Raw genomic sequence first — 25,654 nt, 5'->3', positions numbered from 1 at the left:
CAGGAGAAAGGTTATTTTCTGTTCTAACTAGCCATTTTGTGATCCATTCATTCTCCTATTTAACCACTTTGTGCTCCATGTCCTCACATGCAAAATATTAACTAACTTGTTTCTTGAGATCATCTGGGGGCATAATTCAAGTGGTAACTTAAAAAATAATTATTATTGCAACAGTTGGCTCACATGATTAGAATATGGGACAACTGCCTAGGATTTTTGAGGCATATATGTCAGTGTTGGCTAATTATTGTGACATTTTAAGCAATGTATGATTACTGACAAAATGCTTAAAATATTTAACTGATATAACATGAAAATAATATTTATGTCCTACATAGGACCAAGTGTATGTGGAGTTTTAGCCGAATCCAGAGTAAAACAAAAAATCAGGGCATTAGCTTAAAAGATATCTAGGAAGTTTTGCCCCTTTACTCTTTCACCTTTTAGTTCTATATTGTGAAATTTGTGATTGTAGGTGAACTCTTTGTATATTTGATTAGAGGGTTGGGCTTCTCTGGCATAGTGTTCAAAGGTTTTATGGACCAGCATGTTGGCATGATGAAAGTTTTGCGTATCTCTGGATGAATTAAAAACATAGCCTGAGTGGTAGTATACTAACGACACTTCAATAGATGTGCATGATTTTTCTAAAAGCTTTGTCTGCCACAGTTTCTTAGAGTTTGGCACTTAGCTCCTAATAAGCACTTGCACTGGATGGATTTTGTAGAGCCCCTATGTATCTGTGGAAAGATGCTTCATCCACCTCTGTGGCCATACTGGGAACTCTGACAACAGCATCTCAAGGTTTCCATTTATCAAGGTTTCTTTCTATCCCTAAACAATCAATATATTTATTCAGTGCTTAATGTGTGTCAAGCATCATATTATGGGCTTGGTAGAAGACCATAGAATTAGTAGACAGTAGGCCTTCAACAAGTTTACCATCTAGGGGAGGAAACAGGGATTCAGATAAGATATGTAAATGAATGCCTTGGAGAAGTGTGAGTGCCCAAGGTGTAAAGTGAAATGGGAGGGGCCGCACTGTCAGAGTGGGAGACAGAGGAGGAACCTGTAAAAGAAACTGAGAAGGTTGGTCAGAGAGGTAAGACGAAAACCAGGAGAGGACAGTGTCAGTGAAGTCATAGTTGGATCAAAGAGCTTACAGTCTATAGGGGGAAACCTATTTTAAGATAAATATTGGATATTCACATAAATGAATGAATTCATTATGAATCATTCATTAATGGATATTCACATAAATGACTGAGGGTGGGGTGAATATCAATGCTTAAAGGTACAGACCCACATGTTTAGATGATGCAAAGGGAGAGGGAGTTGGGGAGATGAGGGCTTAGTTGGGGAAGGTCACTTGAAGATGTGATTTTAATAAGGCTTTGAAGGTGGGCGAAGTAATGGACTCGTGTACATATATATGATGGAGGAGGGAGTTCCAGGCCAGGGGGATGACTTGGACAAGGGGTCAGTGGTGAGCTAGTTGAGACTGAAGTACAGTGAGTAGGTTGGCATTAGAGGAGCAAAGCATCGAGGCTGTAAATCAGCAAGGTATGGTAGGAGGGAACAAGTTGATTGAGTGCTTTAAAACCAATGGTAAAGAGTTTCCGTTTGATGTGAAAGTGGATGGGCAACTGCTGGAGATTCTTGAGGGGGGAGATGTGAACTGAATTTTCTTTTAGAAAAATGATCGGAGAGCCAAGTGGAGTCAAGACTGGAGTGGGGAAAGATGGGCGGTAGGGAGCTCAGCAAGAAGGCTGATGCAATAGTAGTCGAGGAATGATATGGTAAGAATTTGGATGGAGAAGTAGATTAGGAGGAAATGTGAGATTGCAGAGGAGAGAGGTTAGATCTGGAGAGGTAGATTTGGGAATCATCTGCATAGAGATGGTAGTTGAGAAGCTAACCACTTATCCAAGGGAGTGGGGGTCGAAGGAGAATAGAAGAGGCCCAGAACTGAGCCTTGAGGGACTCCCATAGTTAAAGGGTGGTGAGCAGAGGAGGAACTTGTTATAGAGCCAGAGAAGGAGCAGCTAGAAAGATGGGAGGAAATCCAGGAGAGAACAGTGCCAGTGAAGTCAAGGTTATGTAGAGTTTCTAGGAGAAAAGGGTGGTCCACATCATCAAAGGCAGCAGTTGAGATGTTGAGGATTAAGATGGAGTAGAGACCATTTGATTTGGCATTTATTTGATCTTAGAAGGGGTAGGTTCTGTAGAGGAAAGGAGATGGAAGCCAGGTTGGTGGGGGTGGAGGAGAGGGAGTTGAGGCCGTGGATGTAGACAACTGACTCAAGGAGTCTGGAGAAGAATGTTAGGAGGGAGATGGGGTGATAACTGGAGGAAGTCATGGGGTCAAGGAAGGCTTTTGTTTTTAGGATAGGGGAGACATGAACATATGTGAAAGCAGTGGGGAAGAAACCATTGGAAAGTGAATGGTTGAAGATGGTGGTCAGAGAGGGTAGAAGGGAGGGGACAAGTGTTTTGATAAGGTGTGAGGGGATTGGGTTGGAGGTGCAGGTGTGGGGGGTAGATTTTTGAAATGAGGCAGGAGATCTCTTGAGATACTGCTGGGAAAGATGGGAGAGTCAAAGAAGGGGCAGGAGGAGGGAGGGACTGGAGAGGAGATTGTAGAGTCATACCTGAGGGTTTCAATAAAGTCCAAGGTCAGGTCATTAGGGATATGAGGTGGGTGGGGTAGGAAAAAGAGATGGAGTACTGCACTAACTGTTTGGGAAAGTACAATACTACAGAGATGGTGAATGCAATCCCTGCAAAATAAGGAGTTTACTATCAACAAGGGGAGACAACTATTAAATTACAGATGGGAGAATTAGTAGAGTTTAAAGATATGAACATAAGTTCTGTGGGGCTGGAGTAACAGAGTGTTTAAAGGTTACTAGGCAAAGTAATTAACACAATTTAATTACTTGAGCAACCCTGAGAGCCCACCTAAGGTGACATGTAAAGATTTTAAAATTTTGCTCCCTTCGGTGTTTGCATCTGGGGACTCGTTGAGAGCCCCTTGTTTTAGAAAAGTGATCTGGGAAGCAGAGTGAAGTATGGACTGGAGAGGGGAGAGACTGGAATAATGCAAAGGATATAGGATTAAAAGATGGGGAGAATGATAGTATCATCAACTGTGTTTAGGTAAGAGAGGATTTGGGAGGAAAGGGGAATTCTATTTTGGATGTGTTGAGCCTTTGTTGTCAGTATGACATCCTTGTGGAGATGTCCTGGGGCAGGAAAAAATGCGAGATTGCAGCAGAGAGGGGTCAGGTGTCAGAGGGATCAGGTGTTCCGGAGTTTTCTGCAGAGAGGTGGTAGTTGAAGCTATGGGAGCTGTGGGAATGACCTTAAATTGAGAAGAGAGGAAGACCCAGAACTGAGCTCTGTCACCCTCAAGACAAACCAGGTTCAGTTGGGACAAATCTCTCCCCCCCCTCCCCCCCTACACACACCAAACCAAATTGTCAACTCAGATTTCATTAGATTGATAATTGTTGCAGCCATTAAGCAACGGGTGGAACACCCTCAGTCTTTTGTCTTTGACATGCAATTTGTCTGAGATGAACACAGAGTAATGAAATAAACCAAATCATTGAGTAGGAACAGAGCTCTCAATATTTATGGACTAGGTAAACTATCAGTAGTTTCTGGAAAAGTCATTTAGGATTTTTCTGAAAATATGAGAATGTGACTTGCAGCATAAAGATAAATTAGGGGAAATTACTGAATCTGTTTAGTTTTTCAAAGAAGGTTTAGGGAACAAGCAGAATATGGCCCCCCACATCAGGTGTTCCAAGCTTCTTACTAAATGATTGATGTTGTTTTCCTCGGGGCTATCTTCACTATCAGAAAGAGTTAGAAAAATCAGGATGCTCCAGGATCCTGGCATAGTTAAGTACAAAATTTGGTGCCAAAAGGGAAGGAAATGGTTATTTCCTGTCATTTTAAATGAAAGTTGAGTTTTTCATTAACTCAGCTCTTCTAACCTACTGAAGTAAAATGAGTGCATTGACCAAGACAGTGGGACTAGTTCAAGGACAGCCATTTCATAAAATGCATTAAAAAATTTTCCTGGTGTGCAGCATTCAGCCCGATTACATTATAATGAGATCAGCTGCTCTTCATCTACTTTCACACCCTGGGGAGAGAGGTGAAGCTAAAGGGGCAGACAGCAAGCTTTGGAGGATACCCTCAGCTTCGCACGTGCTCTCGGACTATGCTCTAAGATCAGTGACGCTGTCTGGGCTTGGGTGTAAAGTCAGCCAGTAAGTTCGGAGATATGCTAGGGAATGGAGTTAGACAAGCAGCGTGACCTTGTGGAAGGGGCCTGGGCCTGGTAGTCAGAGGACCTGGATTCTAATCCTGGTTCGTCCACTTGCCTGCTTGGGCAAGTTACTTCTCTGTATCTCAGTTCCCCCATCTGCAAATTGGGAATTCAATACCTGTTTTCCCTCCGACTTATACCGGGAGCCTCATGTGGGACCTGATTATCATGTATCTACCCCAGGGCTTAGTATAGTGCTTGGCACATAGCAAACATTTAATCAATACCACAGTTATGATTATTATTTTGGAATCAGAGCCCCTGGTAGGGTTCACAGTTTGTTTGTTACGTAAACAATACCTATTAGCTGTTCTGTTGGCCTGGTTCAATTTTTGATGGTAGCAGTAAGCCAGATGCCTTAGAGAATTGGAAAAGATGTGGAGAGAAGTTGCTTTATTCTCTTTGACCTGGTGATCATGTTGTTTATCTCTGATATAAAGATGGAATCATACAGAATGTATTAAAAACAAGCCCAGGACACCTTCTCTTTGATCCATCTCATTGATTTTTTTTTCCATTGATATGTTTCTAATATTGTCATTTTGATAGTGAACAGAATATGGAGATCTTCAGACTCATACTGTCTTAACAGGATATGTAGCAGCTTCCAGTTGAAATTGGAGTCTAATTTTACTATGATCTTTACATAAAATATAAAGGAGAAGCAGTGCAATCTAGTATTTAGAACATGGGCTTGGGAGTCATAAGGACCTGGGTTCTAATCCTGGTTCTGCCAATTGCTGTGTGACCTTGGGCAATACACTTAACCTCTCTGTGCCTCAGGTACCTCATCTGTAAAATGGAAATTAAGACTGTGAGCCCTATGCAGGACATGGACTTCATCCAACCTAATTATCATGTATCTATCTCAGGGCTTAGTGCAGTCCCTGGCATGTAGTAAGCGCTTGACAAATTCCATTAAAAGAGAACCATTGTCAATTCTAACTGTAATAAACAGCATAAACTAGGTAAGCATGTTGCGAGCTGCCAGCTTCACCCAAAGTAATTCATTTTAATGGTTAAAATGGACTGTCCACTGTAAGCTCGGTTTTGTTTTTTTAATGGTATTTGTTAAGCACTTACCATGTTCCAGGCCCTGTTCTAGGTGCTGTGGTAGATACAAGATAATCAAGTTGGACCAAGTCCCTGTTCCACATGAGCCTCACAAACTTAATCCCCATTTTAAGGATGAGGTAACTGAAGCACAGAGAAGTGACATGATTTGCTCAAGGTCACACAGCCCACAAGAAGCGGAGCTAGGACTAGAATCCAGGTCCTTCTGATTCCCAGGCTGGTGTTCTGTTCACTAGACCATGCTGCTGCTTGTTGTGGGCAGGGGTAGTATTTAACGACTTTCTTATATTGTACTCTCCCAAGCGCTTAGTAGAGTGCTTTGCACACAATAAGCACTCAACCACTGATTGATTAAAATCTTCTTCTAATTAAAGAACACTTAGTAGCTGAAAGCATGCGTCACTGCCTATCCACCTCCAAATCAAACAAAAACACTTCACCATTGACTTTAAAGCAGTCCATCACCCTGCCTTAAAGCAGTCCATCACCCTGCCTCCTCCTACATCACCTCGCTTCTCTGCTTCTACAACCCAGCCCGGATAATTCACTCCTCTGGTGCAAACCTTCTCACCACGCCTCCATCTCGCTTGTCTCACCGCCGACCCCTGGCCCACATCCTACCTCTGGCCTGGAATGCCCTACCTCCTCAAATCTGACAGACAACTCTCTTCCCCTTCAAAGCCGTATTGAAGGCACATCTCCTCCAAGAGGCCTTTCCAGACTAAGCCCCAGTTTTCCCCATCTCGCACTCCCTTTCTGCGTCACCCTGACTTGCTCCCTTGGTTCTTTCCCCACCCACCCCCCCCAACTCCCAGCCCCACAGCACTTATGTATATATCTATAATTTTATTTATTTGTATTTATGTCTGCTTACCGCCTTCCTAGACTGTGAGGTCACTGTGGTCAGGGATTGTCACTGTTTATTGTTGTATTGTTTTTTCCAAAGCACTTAGTACAGTGCTCTGCACCCAGTAAGTGCTTAATAAATATGATCGAATGAAAGAATGATTGAATACATCATACTCAAGAGAACAGGCTGTTGACTTCTACATTTTTCATGTCTTTTCATGCCAAATTGTGATTGAGTTTCTGGTACCTTTGTGATAGATGCTTAATTTAAATAGGCAAAGGGAGAAGATGGGAACATTGATCAATGGTGGGAAATAACGTAAGAATATCAGTCATGGTCTGTCCAACCCAGGACTTTGCCTCTGCTGTGGCAACCAGGAGTTTGAAGGAACAGTGTGATGGTTGTCCTCTTTGATACCCACCCAGCTGTTTAAGGATGAATCATCCAGCATCCTTATGATCTGTTATCTACCCATGTGATTATAGACAGTGCTTGACACATCGTAAATGCTTTAACAGGTTAAAAATAAATAAATAACCAAAGCCCTCTTGCAAATCTTTCTGGCCTGGTTCTACAACATCTGGCTTGGAGTCTCTTCTCCCTACTTCAGATTCCCTTTCCTCCCTCTCCCCTCCTCTCATCCCCCTCAAACCATCACTCTGCTGGTATCCATGTTGAACTTGCCAAGTTAAAGTTTCAGGACCATTATCTTGGCATGACCGGAGTAAAATTTAGTCTTGATGGGAAGAAAGTTATGTGATAGTGATTTGAATCCAGTTAAATACATTTGTGGTGGCTTCTAATGAAAGCAGACTTGTCATTTTGATTAAATATTTGAGTAGCTTCCTTGTTCTTGTTTTAATTATATTTTAAATATTAATTTTAATTTTTCTTTTAAATTAGATTGTTCCAGTTCCAATCAAGGTACTTCACAAGGTTCTGAGTCAGGTACAGAAGAGGCTTCCAGTTGCTAAGTCATGTTTTTTTAAAAACCTATTGAAAATTAGCATCAGAGTATACTTTCATGTATTTTTCTGTATTTCTCTATGATTTCAGAGTTGAAGACAGAGTTTGTCTGGCTTATATTTGAAGAGAGTGATAGAGGTTTTGTGATCTGGTAGGCAGATGAAGCCTGCTACTTTGTAAATTCAATGTGAAGTTTTTTAAACTGATACTTTAAAAATACAGTCTTTTCAATTCATTAGCTGTAACTTTATAGCTGAGGTTTGACAATCTCAGGGAGTAACTCCTTGGTCAGTTGTCATTCAGTCAGTCAATTGTATTTATTGAGTGCTTACTGTGTGCAGAACACTGTACTAAGCACTTGGGAGAGTACAGTATGACAATATAACTGTGAGCCCATTGTTGGGTAGGGATTGTCTCTGTTGCTGAATTGCACTTTCCAAGCAATTAGTACAGTGCTCTGCACACAGTAAATGCTCAATAAATACGAGTGAATGAATGAATTTAAAGACACATTCTCTGCTCACAATGAGGTTACAGGGTAGAGTGTATATATTTTCATTACCCTATTTATTTTGTTAATGAAATGTACATCGCCTTGATTCTATTTAGTTGCCATTGTTTTTACGAGATGTTCTTCCCCTTGACTCTGTTGCCATTGTTCTTGTCTGTCTGTCTCCCCCGATTAGACTGTAAGCCCGTCAAACGGCAGGGACTGTCTCTATCTGTTGCCAACTTGTTCATGCCAAGCGCTTAGTACAGTGCTCTGCACATAGTAAGTGCTCAATAAATACTATTGAATGAATGAATGTGTATGAGTGCTGACAAGGCATTCATCCCTAGATGTTATAAGTTTGACTTTTCACATTGGATTTTAATGTATGTAGCTTTGCCAGTAGTCACCTTCCTTCTTACCCAGGGCACATAATGATTTATATTAAACAAGAAATAAAAAATGAGTGTTTAATTCCTCCTGGGAGAAGAGTGACTCATGATCGATCAGGGACTAGTAATTTTTCTACTTATTGGCAAGCCTGAAAATGGCATTTTTAATTTTCCTCTGAATGATCTATGCATTGGTGCTTTTTTTGTCCTTAACCCCGTGCCCACTTTGGTATCAAAAAAAAAAGTGCTTCTATGAATTTGTGAGTTCCTGATTTAAGATCTGACCACAAGTCAGTTTATTGCAGTCTGTGTACCTAGCATGTAGTATAAAGCCATTAGATTTACCTCACTTTTAGGACTCAAAAACATCCACTGGGTCAGTGTACTAAAGTCCATTTTTTCCCAATTAAACATGTCAGAGGATCCTTCAATTTGGAAGCTGTAAGGAAGGTAGTGATCATAGTGTATCCGTAACAAAAGATGAGGTGATAACTTATAATCAGGAGAAGTGGGTTTCTAGGACATGATCTTTGATGTCTGCTGTAATGGAATCTGGCATTCCAATGATGAGGGAAGAGCATAGCCATTCCTTAAAGCCAAGGAAGAGAGTGCAGCTTTGTAGCATTCAGCATGAACAAGGATTGAAAGGAGACCATCATCTAGAACATGTCAGAAATACAACCTTTGACTGGGAAGAAGCCTGGTCTAGTGGAAAAGAGCACAGGCCTGGGAGTCAGAGGACCTGGGTTCTAATGCCGATTCTGCCTCTCGTCACAACAGATGAGACAGTGACCTTCGACAAGTCATTCTCTGAGCCTCAGTTATCTCATCTGTAAAATGGGGATCTGTAAAATCTGTAAAATGGGAATTAAGACTTGTGAGCCCCATGGGGGTCACAGACTGAGTCCAAACTGATTGGCTTGTGTCTACCCCAGAGCTTAATACAGTGCCTAGCAAATAGCCAGAGCTGAATAAATACCATAAAAAGCAAAACAAAACAGGAAACTGCATTTGTTTCCCCTATTGCCATCAAGGACTCAACCTAATTCTTTTGCAGATAAAACTTTTTTTTTAACCTCAATAGGTGTTTGGTTCAAAAAAATCTAGGATTAGTTTTATAGTATATTTTATATATTTATGTTTTTCCTAAAATGTACTTGAATATTTGCTGCTGTGCTTCTCACATAATGGGCTCTCTTTCTACCTAGGAGACAATTCTGAGACTGATTCAGATGGTGATTCTGAAAGTGGATCAGGTGAGTATGTCTATCCCTCAGGATATTTTAATACCTGTAAAATAATATTCAACATAAATTATCTGGTTATTTTGCTTAGTGTTTGAGAGACTCAATAATTTGGAACCCACTCCTTCAATTTTTTCTTTCGTGGTATTGATTCCCATTGGTATGTCATCTGCTTAACAAATACCAAATTATTATCTGCCTTGAATAGGAGGCAAGTATTATTATGGTATTTGTTAAATGCTTACTATGTGTCAAGTACTTTTCTAAGTGCTGGGGTAGATGCAACTTAATTAGCTGGGGTATAGTCCTTGTACCAGGGTATAGTCCTTGTACCACGTGATAGTGACAGTTTTTAAATGGAGAACAGGCATTGAATAACATTTTACAGATGAGGCAACTGAGGCATAGAGAAGTGAAATAATTAGCCCATGGTCATACAACAGGCAACTTGATAGAGCTGGAATTAGAACCTGGGGGGGAAGCAGCTGGGCCAAAGAATTAGAGGACCTGGGTTCTAATTCTGGCTCCTTCTCGTTTGCTGTGTGACCTTGGGCACGTCACTTAACATATTTGTGCCTCAGTTACCTCATCTGTAAAATGAGGATTAAATCCTCCTCCCTCCAACTTAAACTCTGAGCTCCATGTGGGACAGGGACTGTGTCCAACCTGATTATCTTGTATCTACTCCGGTGCTTAGTATACAGTGCCTAGCACATAGTAACACTTAACAAATACCATTAAAAAAAGGTCCTCTGACTCTCAGGCCTAGGCTCTTTCTACTAGGCTACACTGGTCCTACTATTACCCTTGCCATTCAAGGTAAATATTTCTGGGTCTACTTTTTAACAAAAGTAACACAAGTACAACTTGGGTTCTTTTATATTATCACTGATGCCGGCACAACTGCTGAAAAAAAATCTACGCTAAAGAGATCCTAATGTGATCTCAGAAAATAGTTGGCAAGACAAGGGGCAAAACAGGATGAGCTGAAAAAGAATTACAGGAAATAGTTGCTATTGGTGAAATGCAAGGTTATTTTGGTATGTGTTAAACACAGCCTGGGTTTATTATTTTATGGAAGTTGCTTTTTCATTATTAATAAGGATGTTTTCTCTTTGCTTATAAGGAAGTCAGAAAGGAAAACAACAGTGGGCATCTCTTGCTTTTATTATTTTTGCTGTTAGAGGCCCCGAGCTTTGGCAGCTTATTGGATCTTTATTTACTTATATCTTTAAAATTAAGTTGCCTGACTGCTCTGGAGAAGTTTACGTGACTAGATTTACTGCTGAATGTAAAAGTATTTTACAATGAGTAGAATATGATGGCTAGCCTGTATGTTTAGGATGATACCCACATTTGTTTCCTCAGAAAAACCTTAATGATGAAAATAACTTCAATCATTTTCAGCCCTTTAAAAAATAATACACTAGCCCTGTACAGAGGTGGGTACCACTGGTAGTGACTTGAGTGTGAATAAAATTTAAGAATTTAAGAAAACTTAAGCCCAGAACTACAGGTTCTCATCTAAGGGTTCATTTATGGTTGGCCTAGTTTATTATTTAATCCTCCAGTCCTTCAGCAGTCAAATCCATGTGGATCTGTGGATTGCCACAAATGACAGTAAGCTTGCTACTGTGCATTGTTTGGAACCAAATTAGAAGATTTGTTCTCTAGGGAAATCATTTCTTGCTTATTCTAACTCTGCAGTTTCTCTTCAGGGAACATGTGGAGGTGATTTTTAAGCTCCTACCAATCATGTTATTTATTTATAAGTCTAATTACCGCCTTACTCCACTTGCAGAATTGATATCACACATGCTAGTTTCCATAAGAAGCAACAACAAAAAAATCCCTCAGTATCTGGTGGTGGTTTCATGCCTGCTCTCAGGTTCTATATTCAATGCCTCATGATTTTTGTCTGCTAAACTTCCATAGGTAAACTTTGGTTACAAATCAAAACTGGAATGCTGTCGGACAAGGCCAGATTTTTAACTCCCTCTTCTTTGCTATATCCCAGTTAGTGTAAATTTCCTGTGAGATGTGCCATTCTATCCAAACTGAAAATTAAAAATTAAAATGAAAATTAAAATCACTGATACAGAGTTGAATGAATTTAATCAGATTCTGGAACATTCAGACTGCCCTCATCAAAGTGATGGTTGTCACATCACACCTCTGATGGGTGAGAAATGAGAGGAGAATAGAGAAGCAGCATGGTGTAATGGATAGAGCACAGGCCTGGGAGTCAGAAGTTCTAATGAGTTCTAATCCTGGCTCTGCCATTTGTCTGCTCTGTGACCTTGGGCAAGTCACTTCACTTCTCTGGGCCTCAGTTACCTCATCTGTAAAATGGGGATTAAAACTGTGTCCAACCTGATTAGCTCGTATTTACTCCAGTGCTTAGTAAAGTGCCTGGCACAAAGTAAGTGCTTAAGAAACTTTTTTTTTTTAAAGCTTGTAATACAAAGGGGAAGAAATGAAATCCAAGCATTGTGGGTAAAGAATCCCAACAGGACAACACAGAGCAATCTTTACATCCACTCAACTTGGAAAAGAGTATCAGGCACGCACTGGTTTTTCAGTGACAGCATACACGTAGATTTAAAATCTGACCATTATATAACACTGTATTTTCATTCATTCAGTCTTATTTAAGCACTTACTGTGTGCAGAGCGCTGTACTAAGCACTTGGGAAAGTACAATACCACAGTAAAAAGTGACAATCCCTGCCCACTATGAGCTCACAGTCTAGAAGAATAATTGTGCTATTTGTCAAGCGCTTATTATGTGCCAGTCACTTTACTAAGCATGGGGTGGATACAAGCAAATCGGGTTAGACATAGTCCCTACCCTACATGGAGCACACAAACTCAGTCCTCTATTTACAGATGAGGTAACTGAAGTATAGAAAACTGAAGTGACTTGCCCAAAGTCTCTTGAACCGAAGAACAACTCTATATCCATATCCTTGTATTAAATAAGTGTAATGCAGGAGAAATGCAGATTAAGAACGTTTGTTGGCTGATGTTTTTGTGATGTTATGGTTAAACTTCATTCTTCTAACCCCAGTCCCTGCTAAAACTTTCTATGAAGAGCTTTTAACGGTGTGTGTACGGCCACATTTCAGTAGCACATTTTCAGTCTGCTTTTGCAATTGCTTTTATCTTATATTTTGAAGTAATGGAGAATGTTGCAATTGAAATCAGTTTAATCTTTCACATTAATAATATTGCTAAATTATGACCTTGTGGTGCGGTAAGTAGCTGCCATTACAATACAGTTAAAACATAGAACGTTTCTGCAAAATATGTCAATTCTCCCAGAAGCACGTATATTTGTATATTTGTATCTTCACAGCCCCAGCGTAAAATGGAACTGAAACTATTCAATCTTACTCATCCTACTTAAGACAAGATTAAGTTTAGAAATCCTCAGCAGTGGGGCATGAAAAACAGCCTCCTTTTTATACCAGTTGCTATAAAACTTGAATGTGTATAGCTGCTGCAGTAGTCAAACTGGCTGTAATACAATGCCTCTAATAATGAGATTGGAAGAAAACAGAGGCAATGTCCTTGATAGGGGAGAGTCTGAATGCTAATTTGTGTGGTGGGTAGCTGTGCTGAATCGATAGTATTTATTGAATACCAGCTGTGGGCAGAGCACTGTCCCAAGCCTTCAGAAGAGTACAATAGATTAGTAGACAGGATCCTTGTATCTTGTAGTCTAGCAGGGAATACCAACACTAAAAGAAATTATACTTAGGAGTAATGAAAGTTGTGAGTACTTCAGATAATTAGACTGAGCTCCATGTGGGACAGGGGCTGTGTCCAGCTTGATTATGGACTTAACACATGCTTGGCATATAATAACAAATGTACTTAAATGTTATTATCATTATTATTACTAGTAATACTAATAATAAGGAGAATCTAGGTGGTGCAGAAGTGCTGAAGTAGCAGCTGGAGAGGGAGTGGTGAGAGAGGTGGTAAAAAGTAGGGTGATTACACATCAACCGGGGAAGGCCTCCTGGAGGAGATGTGATTTCAGAAGATGAAGGAGCTGGAGAGAGCAGCAGTCCTGCTCCCCTGTGCTCCGGGCTGGGCTTCGGGCAACCTTGGGCCGATCCTTGGAAGCCCATTATGGACAGGGAGTGCGTCTGTTGTTAAATTGTACTCTCCCAAGTGCTCAGTACAGTGCTCTGCACAGAGTAAGTGCTCAATAAATAAGATTAAATGAATGAATGTGAATGAGAGATGTGTTAGCCCTAAGCCAAGCCCAGCGCGACTGCCGTGCTCCATCTCCACAGGAAAGACAGGCAGCGGCTGTGTGCGCCTCGGCTTCTCAAACTGCCAGCCAGTGTTGCTGAGCTGCTCACCCGTAACCCACGCCGTCCCACACCGCCGCCTCTGCGTTGGGCTGGGTTAGCTTTTATTTCATTTTATATTTATCCCTGTCTTTTATGTTTTTTGGGTTTTTTATCATTTTTTCTCCTTATGAATTCAGCTCCAGCCTTCGTGCCCCCTTAGTTTTAGACTGTGAGCTCCTTGAGGACTATTACTATTACAGCCCAGCCCACACACATCACTCTTCTAATGCTAACCTTCTCAATGTACCTTGATCTCGTCTGTCTCACTGCCTACCTCTTGCACAGTCCTGCTTCTGGGCTGAAACACCCTCTCTCTTGATATCCGACAAACAATTACTCTTTCTCCTCCCCACAACACCCCAACCCCAGCTTCAAAGCCTTACTGAGGGGACATCTCCTCAGAGAGGCTGTCCCTGACTAAGTCCTCTTTTCCTTTTCTTCCACTATTTTCTGCATCGCTCTGACTGGCTCCCTTTGTTCATCCCACCTTCCAGCCTCACAGCACTTAGGTACATATCTGTTATTTATTTATGTTAATGTGTCTCCCTCTCTGGATCATAAGCTCATTGTGGGTAGGGAATGTGTTATGTTGTACTCTCCCAAGTGCTTAGTACAGTGCTCTGAACATACTAAGTGCTCCATAAATGCAATCGACTGACTGATTAGGGAGCCTACTTCTCACTTGTATGTTCTTTTCTGGTGCTTAGCACAGTGTGGTGCTTAGTACAGTGCTTTTACACAGGGTAAGAACTTAATAAATACTGTTATACTGCCTGGGAACAGACCCAGGCAAGGGAGTCAAAGGAAGAATTTTGCAGGTAAGAGAATAGGAATTAGATCAGGGAGCAAAGACAAGGATATTTCCAACACTTTCAGTGCTTCATGGGTTTCATTGTCTGGTGTTCTGGAAATCTATAAAGTCATATACTGGCTAGGGAAAGCGATTCTTAACTATCAAGGGAAAGTTTGTCAGTGATACTTAAGGTGCTAAAAGCATTGTTTTTTTAGGTGGAGAAAAAGGAGATTCTGCTGCCGAAGAATCCTCTCTTAGTGAAGGTAAATATTAAAATCTACTTTTTCAATCTCTTGTTGATCTATGTTTTCCCCCAAGAGCGCTCTCCTTTCACCCTCCCTTTAGTAGTAGCATTTATTGAGCACCCACTTTGTGAGGGTACTATACTAGATGCTTTAGCAACCATTTTTTGATCAGATGACTCCTGCCCTCCCTTCTGCTGGGAACTCCTCCTTTCTTCACTTATGGCAGACCATTCTTTTCCCCATCTTCAAAGCCTTTCTGAAATGTTACCTCCTCCAGGAGGCCTTCCATGAATAATCTGTCATCTCCCTGCCCCCTCAAGTGCCTCTCACAAGTACTTAATGTAGTACTCTACCCATGGTAAGTACTCATTAAGTGCCATTGATCGATAGTCTCCACTGCCCAAGAATTTGGTTATTCACACACCCTCAAAGCATTTATGTACAAATCATTAACTCCATTTTTTCCTCCACTTATAACTAATTTTAGTGTCTGTTCCCTCCACACTAGATTGTAAGCTCTACAATCTAATGCTTAATACAATGCTCTGCACACTTGATACCCGCCAGTGATTAAGTGATTGTCTACTCTCCAAAGGGCTCATTACAGTCCTCTGCATGGATTCAATGCTTAATAAATATTATTAGTTGAGTCCTTGAAGCAAGGTTCATCCTCTAGACTCTAAGCTCATTGTGAGCAGGGAACGTGTCTACCAACTCTGTTGTTTTGTACTGTCCCAAGTGCTTAGTACAGTGCTTTGCACACAGTAAGTGCTCAATAAATATGATTACATGCCATGTACTTTGTGGAGTGGTAGATTCATTAGAACATAATCAGATTAGACACAGTGCTGGTTTCAGACAGGGCACCCAGTTTCAAAGAAACTCCAAAAGGACACTACAAGGAGTAGGATAATGTGTCTACACTTCATCTTCGTAAGAGAAGGAGCATGGCATAGTGGATAGAGCATGGACCTGAAAGTTAGAAGGTCGTGGGTTCTAATCCTGGCTCCACCACTTGTCTGCTGTGTGACCTTTGGCAAATCACTTCAATTCTCTGGGCCTCAGTTACCTTGTGTAAAAATGGGGATTGAGACAGTGAACCCCATCAAGGACTATGTCCAACCCAATTTGCTTGTACCCATCCCAGGGCTTAGTACAGTGCCTGGCACATAGTAAGCACTTAACAAATACTATTATTATTATCTTTAACTGGTGTTTACTGTGGGCAGAGCACCATATTAAGATACAGTAGATTTGGTAGACACATTCTTTGTCCACAAGGCATTTATGGACTAGAAGAGACCGATATTAAATCACAGCTATGTACATAAGTACTGTGGGGCTGAGGGCGAGGAGAATATCAAATGTGTAAAGGATACAGATCCAAGTGCATAGACAATGTAGAAGGAAGAAGGAGTAGGGGAAATGAGGGTGTATTTGAAGAAGGCTACTTGGAAGAGATGTGATTGTAATAAGGCTCTGAAAGTGGGGAGACTGGTGGTCTGTCGCATATAAAGGGAAAGAGAGTTCCAGGCCAGAGGTAGAATGCTGGGGAAGAGCTGGAGATAAGAGATATGAGATTGAGATACAGTGAGTAGGTTGGCTTAAGAGGAATGAACCGTGTGGTCTGGGTTTTAGTAGGAAATCAGCGAAGTAAAGTAGTGAGGGGAGAGCTGATTGAGGGCACCGAAGACAATGGTAAGGAGTTTCTATTTGATGTGGAAATGGATGGGCAACCACTGTAAATTCTTGAGGAGTGGGGAGATGAGGCCGGAACCTTTTTTTTTTTTTTTTTTTTTTTAAGGAAAATGACTTGGGCAGCACAGTGAACTGGAGCTGGGAGAGAACAGAGACAAGGAGGCTGATGCAGTAGTCATGACGGGGTGTGATAAGTGCTTGGGTCAGCATAGCAGCAGTTTGGATGGAGATGAAAGGGCAAATTTTAGCCATACTGTGAAGAAAAACCTGACAGGATTTGGTGGCAGATTGAATATGTGGATTGAATGAGAGAGATGACTTGAGGATAAATCTAAGGTTACAGGTTTGTGAGACAGGAAGGATAATGGTGGCTTTAAAAAAAATTATATTAAGCGCTTTCTTTGTGAGGTCACTTTACTGAGCACTGGGGAAGATACAAGATAATCAGATTAGATACAGTCCATGGGGCTCACAGTTTCTAGCCCCATTTTATAGATGAGGTAACTGAGTCCCAGACAGTTAAGTGACTTACCCAAGGTCACAGCAGACAAGTGATAAAGCTGGAATTAGAACTCAGGTCCTCTGACTCCTAGGCCCATGCTCTTTCCCCTAGGTCATGCTGCTTCTGCTTCTGCAGGTGTTGTCTACAGTGATGGGAAATATGGTGAAGGACTGGGTTTGGGAGGGAAGATGAGTTCTGTTTTGGACATATTAAGTTTGATGTGTCAGGACATTCAGGTAGAGGTGTCCTGAGAGCAGAAGGAAATGCAAAACTGCAAAGTAGGAGAGAGGTCAGGGCTGGAGAGAGAGATTTGGGAATCATCTATGTAGAGATGAAGTTGAAGCTGTTGAAGCTAGCTGAATCTCCCGAGGGAGCTAGTGAATCTCCCGAGGGAGTGGGTGTAGATGGAGAATAGAAGGGGACCCCTTTTCCCTCTGCTCCCTCTGCTGTCCCTCTACCCCCCCCTTCACCTCCCCTCACCTAAGCCCCCTTTTCCCCCCCTTTCCCTCTGCTCCTCCCCCCTCCTTTCCCCTCAGCACTGTGCTTGTGTGCTCATTTTGTATATATTTTTTATTACCTTATTAATTTTGTTAATGAGATGTACATCCCCTTGATTCTATTTATTGCTATTTTTTTTGTCTGTCTGTCTCCCCCGATTAGACTGTGAGCCCGTCAGTGGGCAGGGACTGTCTCTATCTGTTGCCAATTTGTACATTCCAAGCGCTTAGTACAGTGCTGTGCACATAGTAAGTGCTCAATAAATACTATTGAATGAATGAATGAACCTAGAACTGAGCCTTAAGGGACCCCTACTATCAGAGGGTGGAAGTCAGAGGGGGAGCTTGCGAAAGAGACTGAGAATGAGCAGCCAGAGAGATAGGAGGAGGACCAGAAGAGGACAGTGTCACTTAAGTCAAGATTGAATAATGTTTCCAGGGGAAGGAGGTGGTCGACAGTGTCAAGGGCAGCAGAGAAGTCGAGGAGATTAGAATGGATTGTAGAGAGACCGTTAAGATTATATCTATAATTCTGTGTATTTATATTGATGCCTGTTTACTTTTTTTTGATGTGTCTCCCCCCTCTAGACTGTAAGTCCGTTGTGGGCAGGGATTGTCTCTCTTTATTGCTGTATTGTACTTTCCAAGCACTTAGTACAGTGCTCTGTATACAGTAAGTGCTTAATAAATACAATTGAGTTTGGCAAGAAGGAGATCACTGGACACCTTAGAGAGGGCCGGGTCCAAGGAATGAAGTGATCATCGTCATCATCATCATTATTTCTTGAGTACTTCCTGTGTACAGTGTAGTGTATTAAGGGTTCAAGAATATGCAATAGCCCAGTCTCAGCCTTTGAAGTTATAATCAAATTGATATCTTTCCAAGCACTGTATACTCAAGTGTTCAGGTACATTATGAAGGGACACAAGTGTTTTTCTACCATTGACCCCTGTTATGCCATTATTTTTGATGGACCCCACAGTTAATGATAGTTTCCGGAATCGTTGGAGGGAGGACTGAGTGATGGAGAAGCAGTGTGGCTCAGTGGAAAGAGCACGGGCTTTGGAGTCAGAGGTCATGGGTTCGAATCCCGGCTCGGTCACTTGTCAGCTGTGTGACTTTGGGCAAGTCACTTAACTTCTCGGTGCCTCAGTTACCTCATCTGTAAAATGGGGGTGCAGACTGTGAGCCCCACGTGGGACACCCTGATTCCCCTGTGTCTACCCCAGTGCTTAGAACAGTGCTCGGCACATAGTAAGCGCTTAACAAATACCAACATTATTATCCTGCTTCAGCTCTCAAAGATGGATACATTAAAGTGTAAACAACTCCCCTACATGATTTGTAAAGATTCTAGTCTGTTTTTTAGCAAGGGGACACATGAATGAATTTTGACTTGGGAGGTCATATTGATTTATATCATAAGTGAAGTGTAATAAAAATACATTACTCTTATTTAATTACTTTTATCAACTATCTCTCGGGAGGTAGTTGAAAAAGTTTTCATATGCTTTTTTGGTTTACTTTTTTATGTGAAATTTGAAACTAGATTTGCATAATTTATTGGATACCTGCAAAATATGTTATCTGTGCTAAATAAAGGTAAACTGTTTTCACAGTTGAAGAACTGGAAAAAAAAGAATTGCAGTCCAATTGCAGAGAATCAGGTATAATCTAACCTTTTTACAAATTTTACAGTTGAGATGTTAATGGCATTCCCATCAGTAAAACTCAGATTTTTATCCTCTGTTTAGAGTTTGAAAATAGCTCTCCTCACTGTACACACTGTAGGACTGAACATGTAAGTATTTTATTCTAAATTTAATGTTACTTTTTGCCCATTTTAAGTTAAACCACAAACTATTTAAAACAATTGTTTTCATTTCAGAATCAGAATGAAAAAGTGACTCCTAGACAGATTTCTCGAGGCCAGTTTTTGTAAGTATTCTTGGAAGTAATAGCCACTTAATATGGTTTAGAGCAGTGTTTTTCAACCTGTTGTGGCCTGCACCCTTGCAGATATGTTTCATCTTCTATAGCCTGAGCCAAGAACCAAAAATCTCACAAACTGCACTGCCCTCTCCAAGCCACACACAGTTGGTAGATAAATTTCCTTCAGTTTAATAAATAATGATAATATTGGTCAAGTGTTTGCTATGATCCAAGAATTGTATGACGCACTGGGGTAGGTGGGTGAAAGATCATCAGATTGGATACTATTCATGTCCCTCATCAGCCTCACAGTGTAAGTTGGAGGGACTGCAGGTAATGTAATGAACTCCCATTTTACAGATGATGAAACTGAGGCACAAAGAAGTTAAGTGACTTCCCCAAGGTCACAAGGCAGGTAAGTGGCAGGGCTTGGATTAGAACACAGGTCTTCCGACTCCCTGGACTGCTGTTTTCACAAGGCCCTGCTGCTTCTCTTCATCTTGGCAAGTTCAGCGCTTCCAGTTCAACCCATAGTCTCTTCAAAGAATGGAATTTGTTGAGCGTATACTGTGTGCAGAGCAGTGTACTGAGCACTTGAGAGAGTATAGTACAATGGAGGTTGTAGACACGGACTCTCTTGTGACTATTCTGTTGAGTAACAGTAGTAGAAGTGGTTATTGAGTGCCTACTTCCTGGTACAGTGCCCTGTTCAAGGTGCTTGGGAAGTACAGAATAAAGGAGTGACTGATTCCCTGTCCGCAAGGAGCTTACACTCAGTTCATTGTTGAGCTCTGAGCTGCTAGAGAGCTTCCTATTTGTTTTCCCCGCATTTTCACAGCCAAGTCTGGCTGGGGCTGAGTATGGCACAAACTTGAGACTGTCCTGTGGTCCCAGCATCATAGTGCTGGTATTCACCACAAGGCCGCCACCATCCCGGTCTGCTAGTCTCGGTCTGGAGTTCCCATTAGCCGGCAGTGCTTGCCTGGGGGCCAGCAGAGCCAGGCTACCGAGACAGAAACCTCAGTACCCGGCTGGCTTTAGAAGTTTTCTTGAGTCAGGGAATAAGTTGTCTCCACTCTTTCTGTGCCTGATTTCATCATTGTGTGATCACGTGGGTGCACAGAATGTAATTTAATGATCAGTAAAGAATTTAGGCTCTGAAAATTCTACATATGGGCAACTCTATTGTACTTTCTCAACTGCTTAGGACAGTGCTGTGCACACAGCACATAATAAATACCATTGATTGATTGACTAGTTAGTTGATCACCACAAATCCCAGAGAGAGGAGAAGCCTGCAGTGCTTCATAAGGTTTTCCATGGTGTTTTCTGCTGTTTTGGTCTCTCTGTTAAAGAAAAGTGTTACCTCATCTCCACTCTGCTTTTTTTAGTAGAAACGAAACACAGTAAGACTATTTTAAAGTCATTTGCGCATCACAAATAGCAAATTATATAACTAAACTGCATTTTTCAACTGTCCAATGCAGATTGAAGCTGAACTCCGAGGGAACTTACCAGTGCACTGAGACAGGCCTGATTTTTGAAGTTAAAAAGAAGGTTGACATCAAATACTGTTTTTTGTCCTGGAGCAAATTTTCTGAATATGTTAAAAAACCCTGGATTGTTGGTGGCCCCATATTTGATGTAAAATGTGATCCAACCACTCTTAACTCCATTCAGTTTCCACACTCCCTCTGCTTGGGTCGTAAGTACTTTTAAGAACTTCTTTCCCCACCCCCCCCAATGAGGGGAATAGTGTCTGTGGGATGACACATTGACAAACTAATATTTTTCAAATCTTTACAGATCATGAATCCAACATGACATTTAAAGTCTTGCACGTTAAAGGTTCTGGGGCAGCAATAGAGCCTACAGTGGATCATTCAACAACACACGTCAAATGGAATGTGAGCTCTCTCTCTCCAGTGGGACCAGTCATTCAAACTGCAGACACTGTGTTCCATCACGGGGCTGTCATTTTATACAAAGTTATTGACAACCATCCATCTTTATCTTTTCGGGTGTACGTCGCTACTAATAATGACTCATTCATCAGGGTAAGACCACTGAACTCAAACCCCATTATGCTCATGAAATAGCCCTGTTTTTTATTTCCCCATGTTTCTCCCGTTTTATTCTCTTCCCCCATTTTTATCCAAGGCTGCAGTGATTCCCTCTAAGATTCCAAACTTTGCATTCCAGCATGATCACATGAGCATTTTATTCAGTGATGGGGAGATTTTCAACCAAACTCTCCAAGGCTGTTCATATACTTCGGTACTGGGATTGATGGTGGTGGAATTTGCTGAGCGCTTACTGTGTGTCAGGCCCTGCTCTAAGCACTGGGGTAGATACAAGATCATCAATTTGAACACAGTCCTTGTCCTACCTGGGGTTTGGGTGTTGGGGTGGCGGAGAGGTGAAAGAAAAGCAGCACTTAAATATTTATGGTATTTAAGTGCTTACTATATGCCAGTCCTGTACTAAGCGCTGGGATGGATACAAGCAAATGGGTTGGACACATTCCCTGTCCCCCATAGGGCTCACAGTCTTCATCCCCATTTTGCAGATGAGGTAAGTGAGGCCCAGAGAAGTGAAGTGGTTTGCCTAAGGCCCACACAACTCGCAAGTGGTGGAGCCGGGATTAGAACCCGTTACCTTCTGGTTCCCAGGCCAGTGGTCTATCCACTACGCCATGCTGCTCCTCAGTGTCATGCTCTTCACCTAGTCAGTTAGAGGTATTTACTGAGTGCTTAATGGCATGCAGAGCATGCCACTAAGTGCTAGGAAGAGTTCAATACAACAGAGTTAGTAGACACATTCTTCTTAGGTACCCAACTTTTCATTCCTGCCTGATCATTTGAACATTTTGTTCAGTGTTGAGATTTCCAACCAGACCTTTCCAGGGCTGTTCATATGACTTTCATTTCACCCAATACTGGGTTGGATAATGATGGAATTTAAGTGCTTACTGTATGCCAAGACCTGTTCTAAGAGCTTGTGTTGTCAGGTTGGACACTGTCCCTGTCCCACCTGAGGTTTGGGTGTTGGGATTGTGGAGAGGAGAAAGAAATGCATCACCTGTTCAAACAGTGGTATTTATTGAGCTCTTCCTGTGTGCAGAGCTCTGTACTAAGCCTGGGAAAGTTCAGTACAAAAGAGTTGGAAATAATAAAATTTAATTACAGTATTAAGTGCTTTAGTATGTGTCAAGGCCTGTTCTAAGTTCTGGGGAAGATATGTTAGTCAATTGTATTGATTGAGCACTTACTGTGTGCAGAGCACTGTACTAAGCACTTGGGCGAGTGCAATACGATAAAGTGACACATTTCCTACCCACAATGAGCTTACAGTCTAGAGGGGGAGACAGACATTAATATAAATAAATTATAGCTATGTACATAAGTGCGGTGGGGGTAGGAGGGGGGATGACTAAAGGGAACAAGTCAGGGTGATGCAGAAAGGAGTGGGAGAAGAGGAAAGGAGGGCTTAGGGAAGACCTCTTGGAGGAGATGTGTCTTCAGTAAGGTTTTGAGAATAATTGTTAGATATGAGGAGGGAGGGCGTTCCAAGCCAGAGGCAGGAAGTGGATGAGAGGTCAGTGGTGAGAGAGTCGAGATCGAGGTACAGTGAGAAGGTTAGCATTAGAGAAGTGAAGTGTGCAGGCTGGGTGGTAGTAGGAGAGTAGCAAGGTGAGGTAGGAGTGGGTAGCGGTGAGGAGTTTCTGTTTGATATAGAGGTGCATGGGCAACCACTGGAGTTTCTTGAGGAGTGGGGAAGCATGGCCTGAACATTTCTGTAGAAAAATGGTCCGGGCAGCAGAGTGAAGTATGAACTGGAGTGGGGAGAGACAGGAAGCAGGGAGGTCAGCAAGGAGGCTGATTCAGTAATCCTGGCGGGATAGGATGAGTGGATTAATGTGATAGCAGTTTGGAGAGGAAAGGGTGGATTTTAGTGATGTGTGTTCCCATGTGGTCTCACAGTCCAAGTAGGAAGGAGAACAGGCATAGAATCCCCATTTTCCAGGAAACTGAGGCACAGAAAAGTGAAGTGACTTGCCGAAGGTCCCCCAGCAAGCACGTCGTGAAGTTGGGATAAGAACTCAGGTCCTCGGACTCCCAGATCCATGCTCTTTCCACTAGGTCATTCCCAGCCCTCAATGAGCTTACTGTGTAGAGGATGTCACTGTGAACTGCTGGATACTATTGCTTTCACCCCTGATTCCACTGCAAGGGGCCGGAAGGCCAAAGCTCCTGGGTGTGGCATTCTCCTCCCATAGTTCCCCAAGGAGAGGTAGTCTTCCCACATTTCTGTTTGGCTGAAAACATATATTCTCCCCGTTGTTGGAAATGGAAATCAATACTGTACTAAGTGATTGGGAAAATGCAATGCAGCAGAGTTGGTAATCACCCTGCCCACATGAAGCTTACAGTCTAGAGGGGGAGGCTGATATTAAAGTAAATTACAGTGCTATGGTGCTGAGGGGGGAGTGAATATCAAGTGCTTTAAGGGTACAGATTTAAGTACATAGGCGCGGCAGCATGGTGTAGTGGATAGCGTACGGGTCTGGGAATCAGAAGATCATGGGTTCTAGTCCTGGCTCTACTTGTCTACTTTGTGACCTTGGGCAAGTCACTTCACTTCTCTGTGCCTCAGATACCTCATCTATAAAATCGGACTGTGAGCCCCATGTGGGACAGGGACTGTGTCTAGCTCCATTTGCTTGTATCCACCCCAACACTTAGTACAATGCCTGACCAATAGTAAGCACTCAACAAATATCATCATTATTAGCATGTTATCAGAAATAAAATACTGGGCTCCAAAACACAACAGTTGGACACTATCCATGTGACCCTTTCTCGTCCCTCCTCTCCCTCCTGCCATCCCCTCCCTTCCCCACAAACAGACACCACTCCAGTTCAGGTCTAATGGGCACAGCTTTAAAGCACACATTTTCCATTTGGTGGCTGAGCTTTGGCGGAAAGATGAAATGCATACAATGTGCAAATCCCAAGAGTCAACCTTCCTATGCACTTCAGTGGATTTTGGTGGTTGTTTCAGTTGATGCAAAAGATCAAACTAAAACCTCTTTTCCAATTCTAGGATATTGCAAGAACTGTAAAGCAGTCCACTAAGAAATTCATGAAAATTGACAAACCCCCTGTTTGTCTAAAATTACTAGAGAATGAAAAGAAATACAGATTGATCAGTGAACCAGAAGCTGAAATAACTCCAGAGGTATGTTTTCTATGGGGTTCAATTAGCAATTTGATTAAATGGCATCAGACACAATTCTCTACAGAAAAGACTCCAATTGTAGTACTTGGAGTTCCCCCTATTTTATAGGATGAAAATTTCCTTTTCTGATTTTAAAGGTACTCCATGCAAAACTGATTTTTTCATTCATTTACATTCTTTAAAGATCTTCTAAATGTGTTTTTCAGAGACTTAAAATAAAAAAGTGTCTAGCCAGCAATGCTGGCTTTTATCTTCCAAATGTAATGTGTTGGCCCTTTTAGTTCCCTATATTGAGACTATCTGTTCCCCAAACAAATTAGTTCACTGTCCTTCTGCTTTAGCCACCCTAATCTTTTGCACTGTTTGAAGTTCTGTTTTTATTTTGCATGAATAAATAAAAGCATTGTGGATCTTTTTAAAAATATATTTTTTCATTTTAGGAAATTCAATTTGTTGATGGGTCACTTTTAAAGTTAAAAAGCTATATTGAGGTCTTTTTGGAACAGCCAGTGGATTTTACATTATCTTTGGTTGAACTGGATTCTGGGGAAATTGTATGGAAAGCAAAACTCAGAGAATGTAAGTGTTTTGTATATGGGGTGGAGCTCAAGTTTGGTGTTTGAAAAGTAGCTATGTATAATGCCCGTGTACCATTTTAAAATCTTATCATAGAAGACAGAGCAAACGAATAGAAAATATGCAAAATAAACAAAAGCATTTACTTTGTAAAACTGTGATGATCCTCCTGAATAAACTCTAAAGCATTAGTATCGTGTGGCAGAATAACACCGGGAGCTGTGGATAGAACTAGAAAACCATGTCTCTCTACTCTGAACCCAAGCACTAACTAGCTGTGTGACTGACTAATTTTTTTTTTCCTATAATTGCCTTGTAGAGACATGGACCTAACAAATCTGCCCTTTACCTTCCTTACAGAGTTGTTAATGAGTTAACCCACTTCCTTGGAGAAAAGGTGCTATGTAAATTCAAGGCTTTGTTACTTCTGAAATAAAAATTGAT

The 25,654-nt window shown here is 41.6% G+C and overlaps 1 protein-coding gene across 1 annotated transcript in view; it reads left to right on the top strand.

Annotated features, from left to right (window-relative positions):
* CARD8 (caspase recruitment domain family member 8) overlaps window positions 1-25,654 on the top strand; it is a 62,846-nt gene that overhangs the window by 22,978 nt on the left and 14,214 nt on the right. The window contains exons 3-12 of the mRNA XM_029069996.1: window positions 7,170-7,214; window positions 9,323-9,370; window positions 14,734-14,781; window positions 19,081-19,128; window positions 19,216-19,262; window positions 19,350-19,399; window positions 20,881-21,098; window positions 21,200-21,450; window positions 24,500-24,634; window positions 25,075-25,213. Of these exons, the coding sequence (XP_028925829.1) occupies window positions 7,170-7,214; window positions 9,323-9,370; window positions 14,734-14,781; window positions 19,081-19,128; window positions 19,216-19,262; window positions 19,350-19,399; window positions 20,881-21,098; window positions 21,200-21,450; window positions 24,500-24,634; window positions 25,075-25,213 (1,029 nt within the window). The remainder of the gene's footprint in view (window positions 1-7,169; window positions 7,215-9,322; window positions 9,371-14,733; window positions 14,782-19,080; window positions 19,129-19,215; window positions 19,263-19,349; window positions 19,400-20,880; window positions 21,099-21,199; window positions 21,451-24,499; window positions 24,635-25,074; window positions 25,214-25,654) is intronic.

This window comes from Ornithorhynchus anatinus, chromosome 1 (assembly GCF_004115215.2).
Source record: "Ornithorhynchus anatinus isolate Pmale09 chromosome 1, mOrnAna1.pri.v4, whole genome shotgun sequence".
In the NCBI taxonomy this organism is placed as follows: domain Eukaryota; kingdom Metazoa; phylum Chordata; class Mammalia; order Monotremata; family Ornithorhynchidae; genus Ornithorhynchus; species Ornithorhynchus anatinus.
This window is presented reverse-complemented; position numbering and strand designations above follow the sequence as displayed.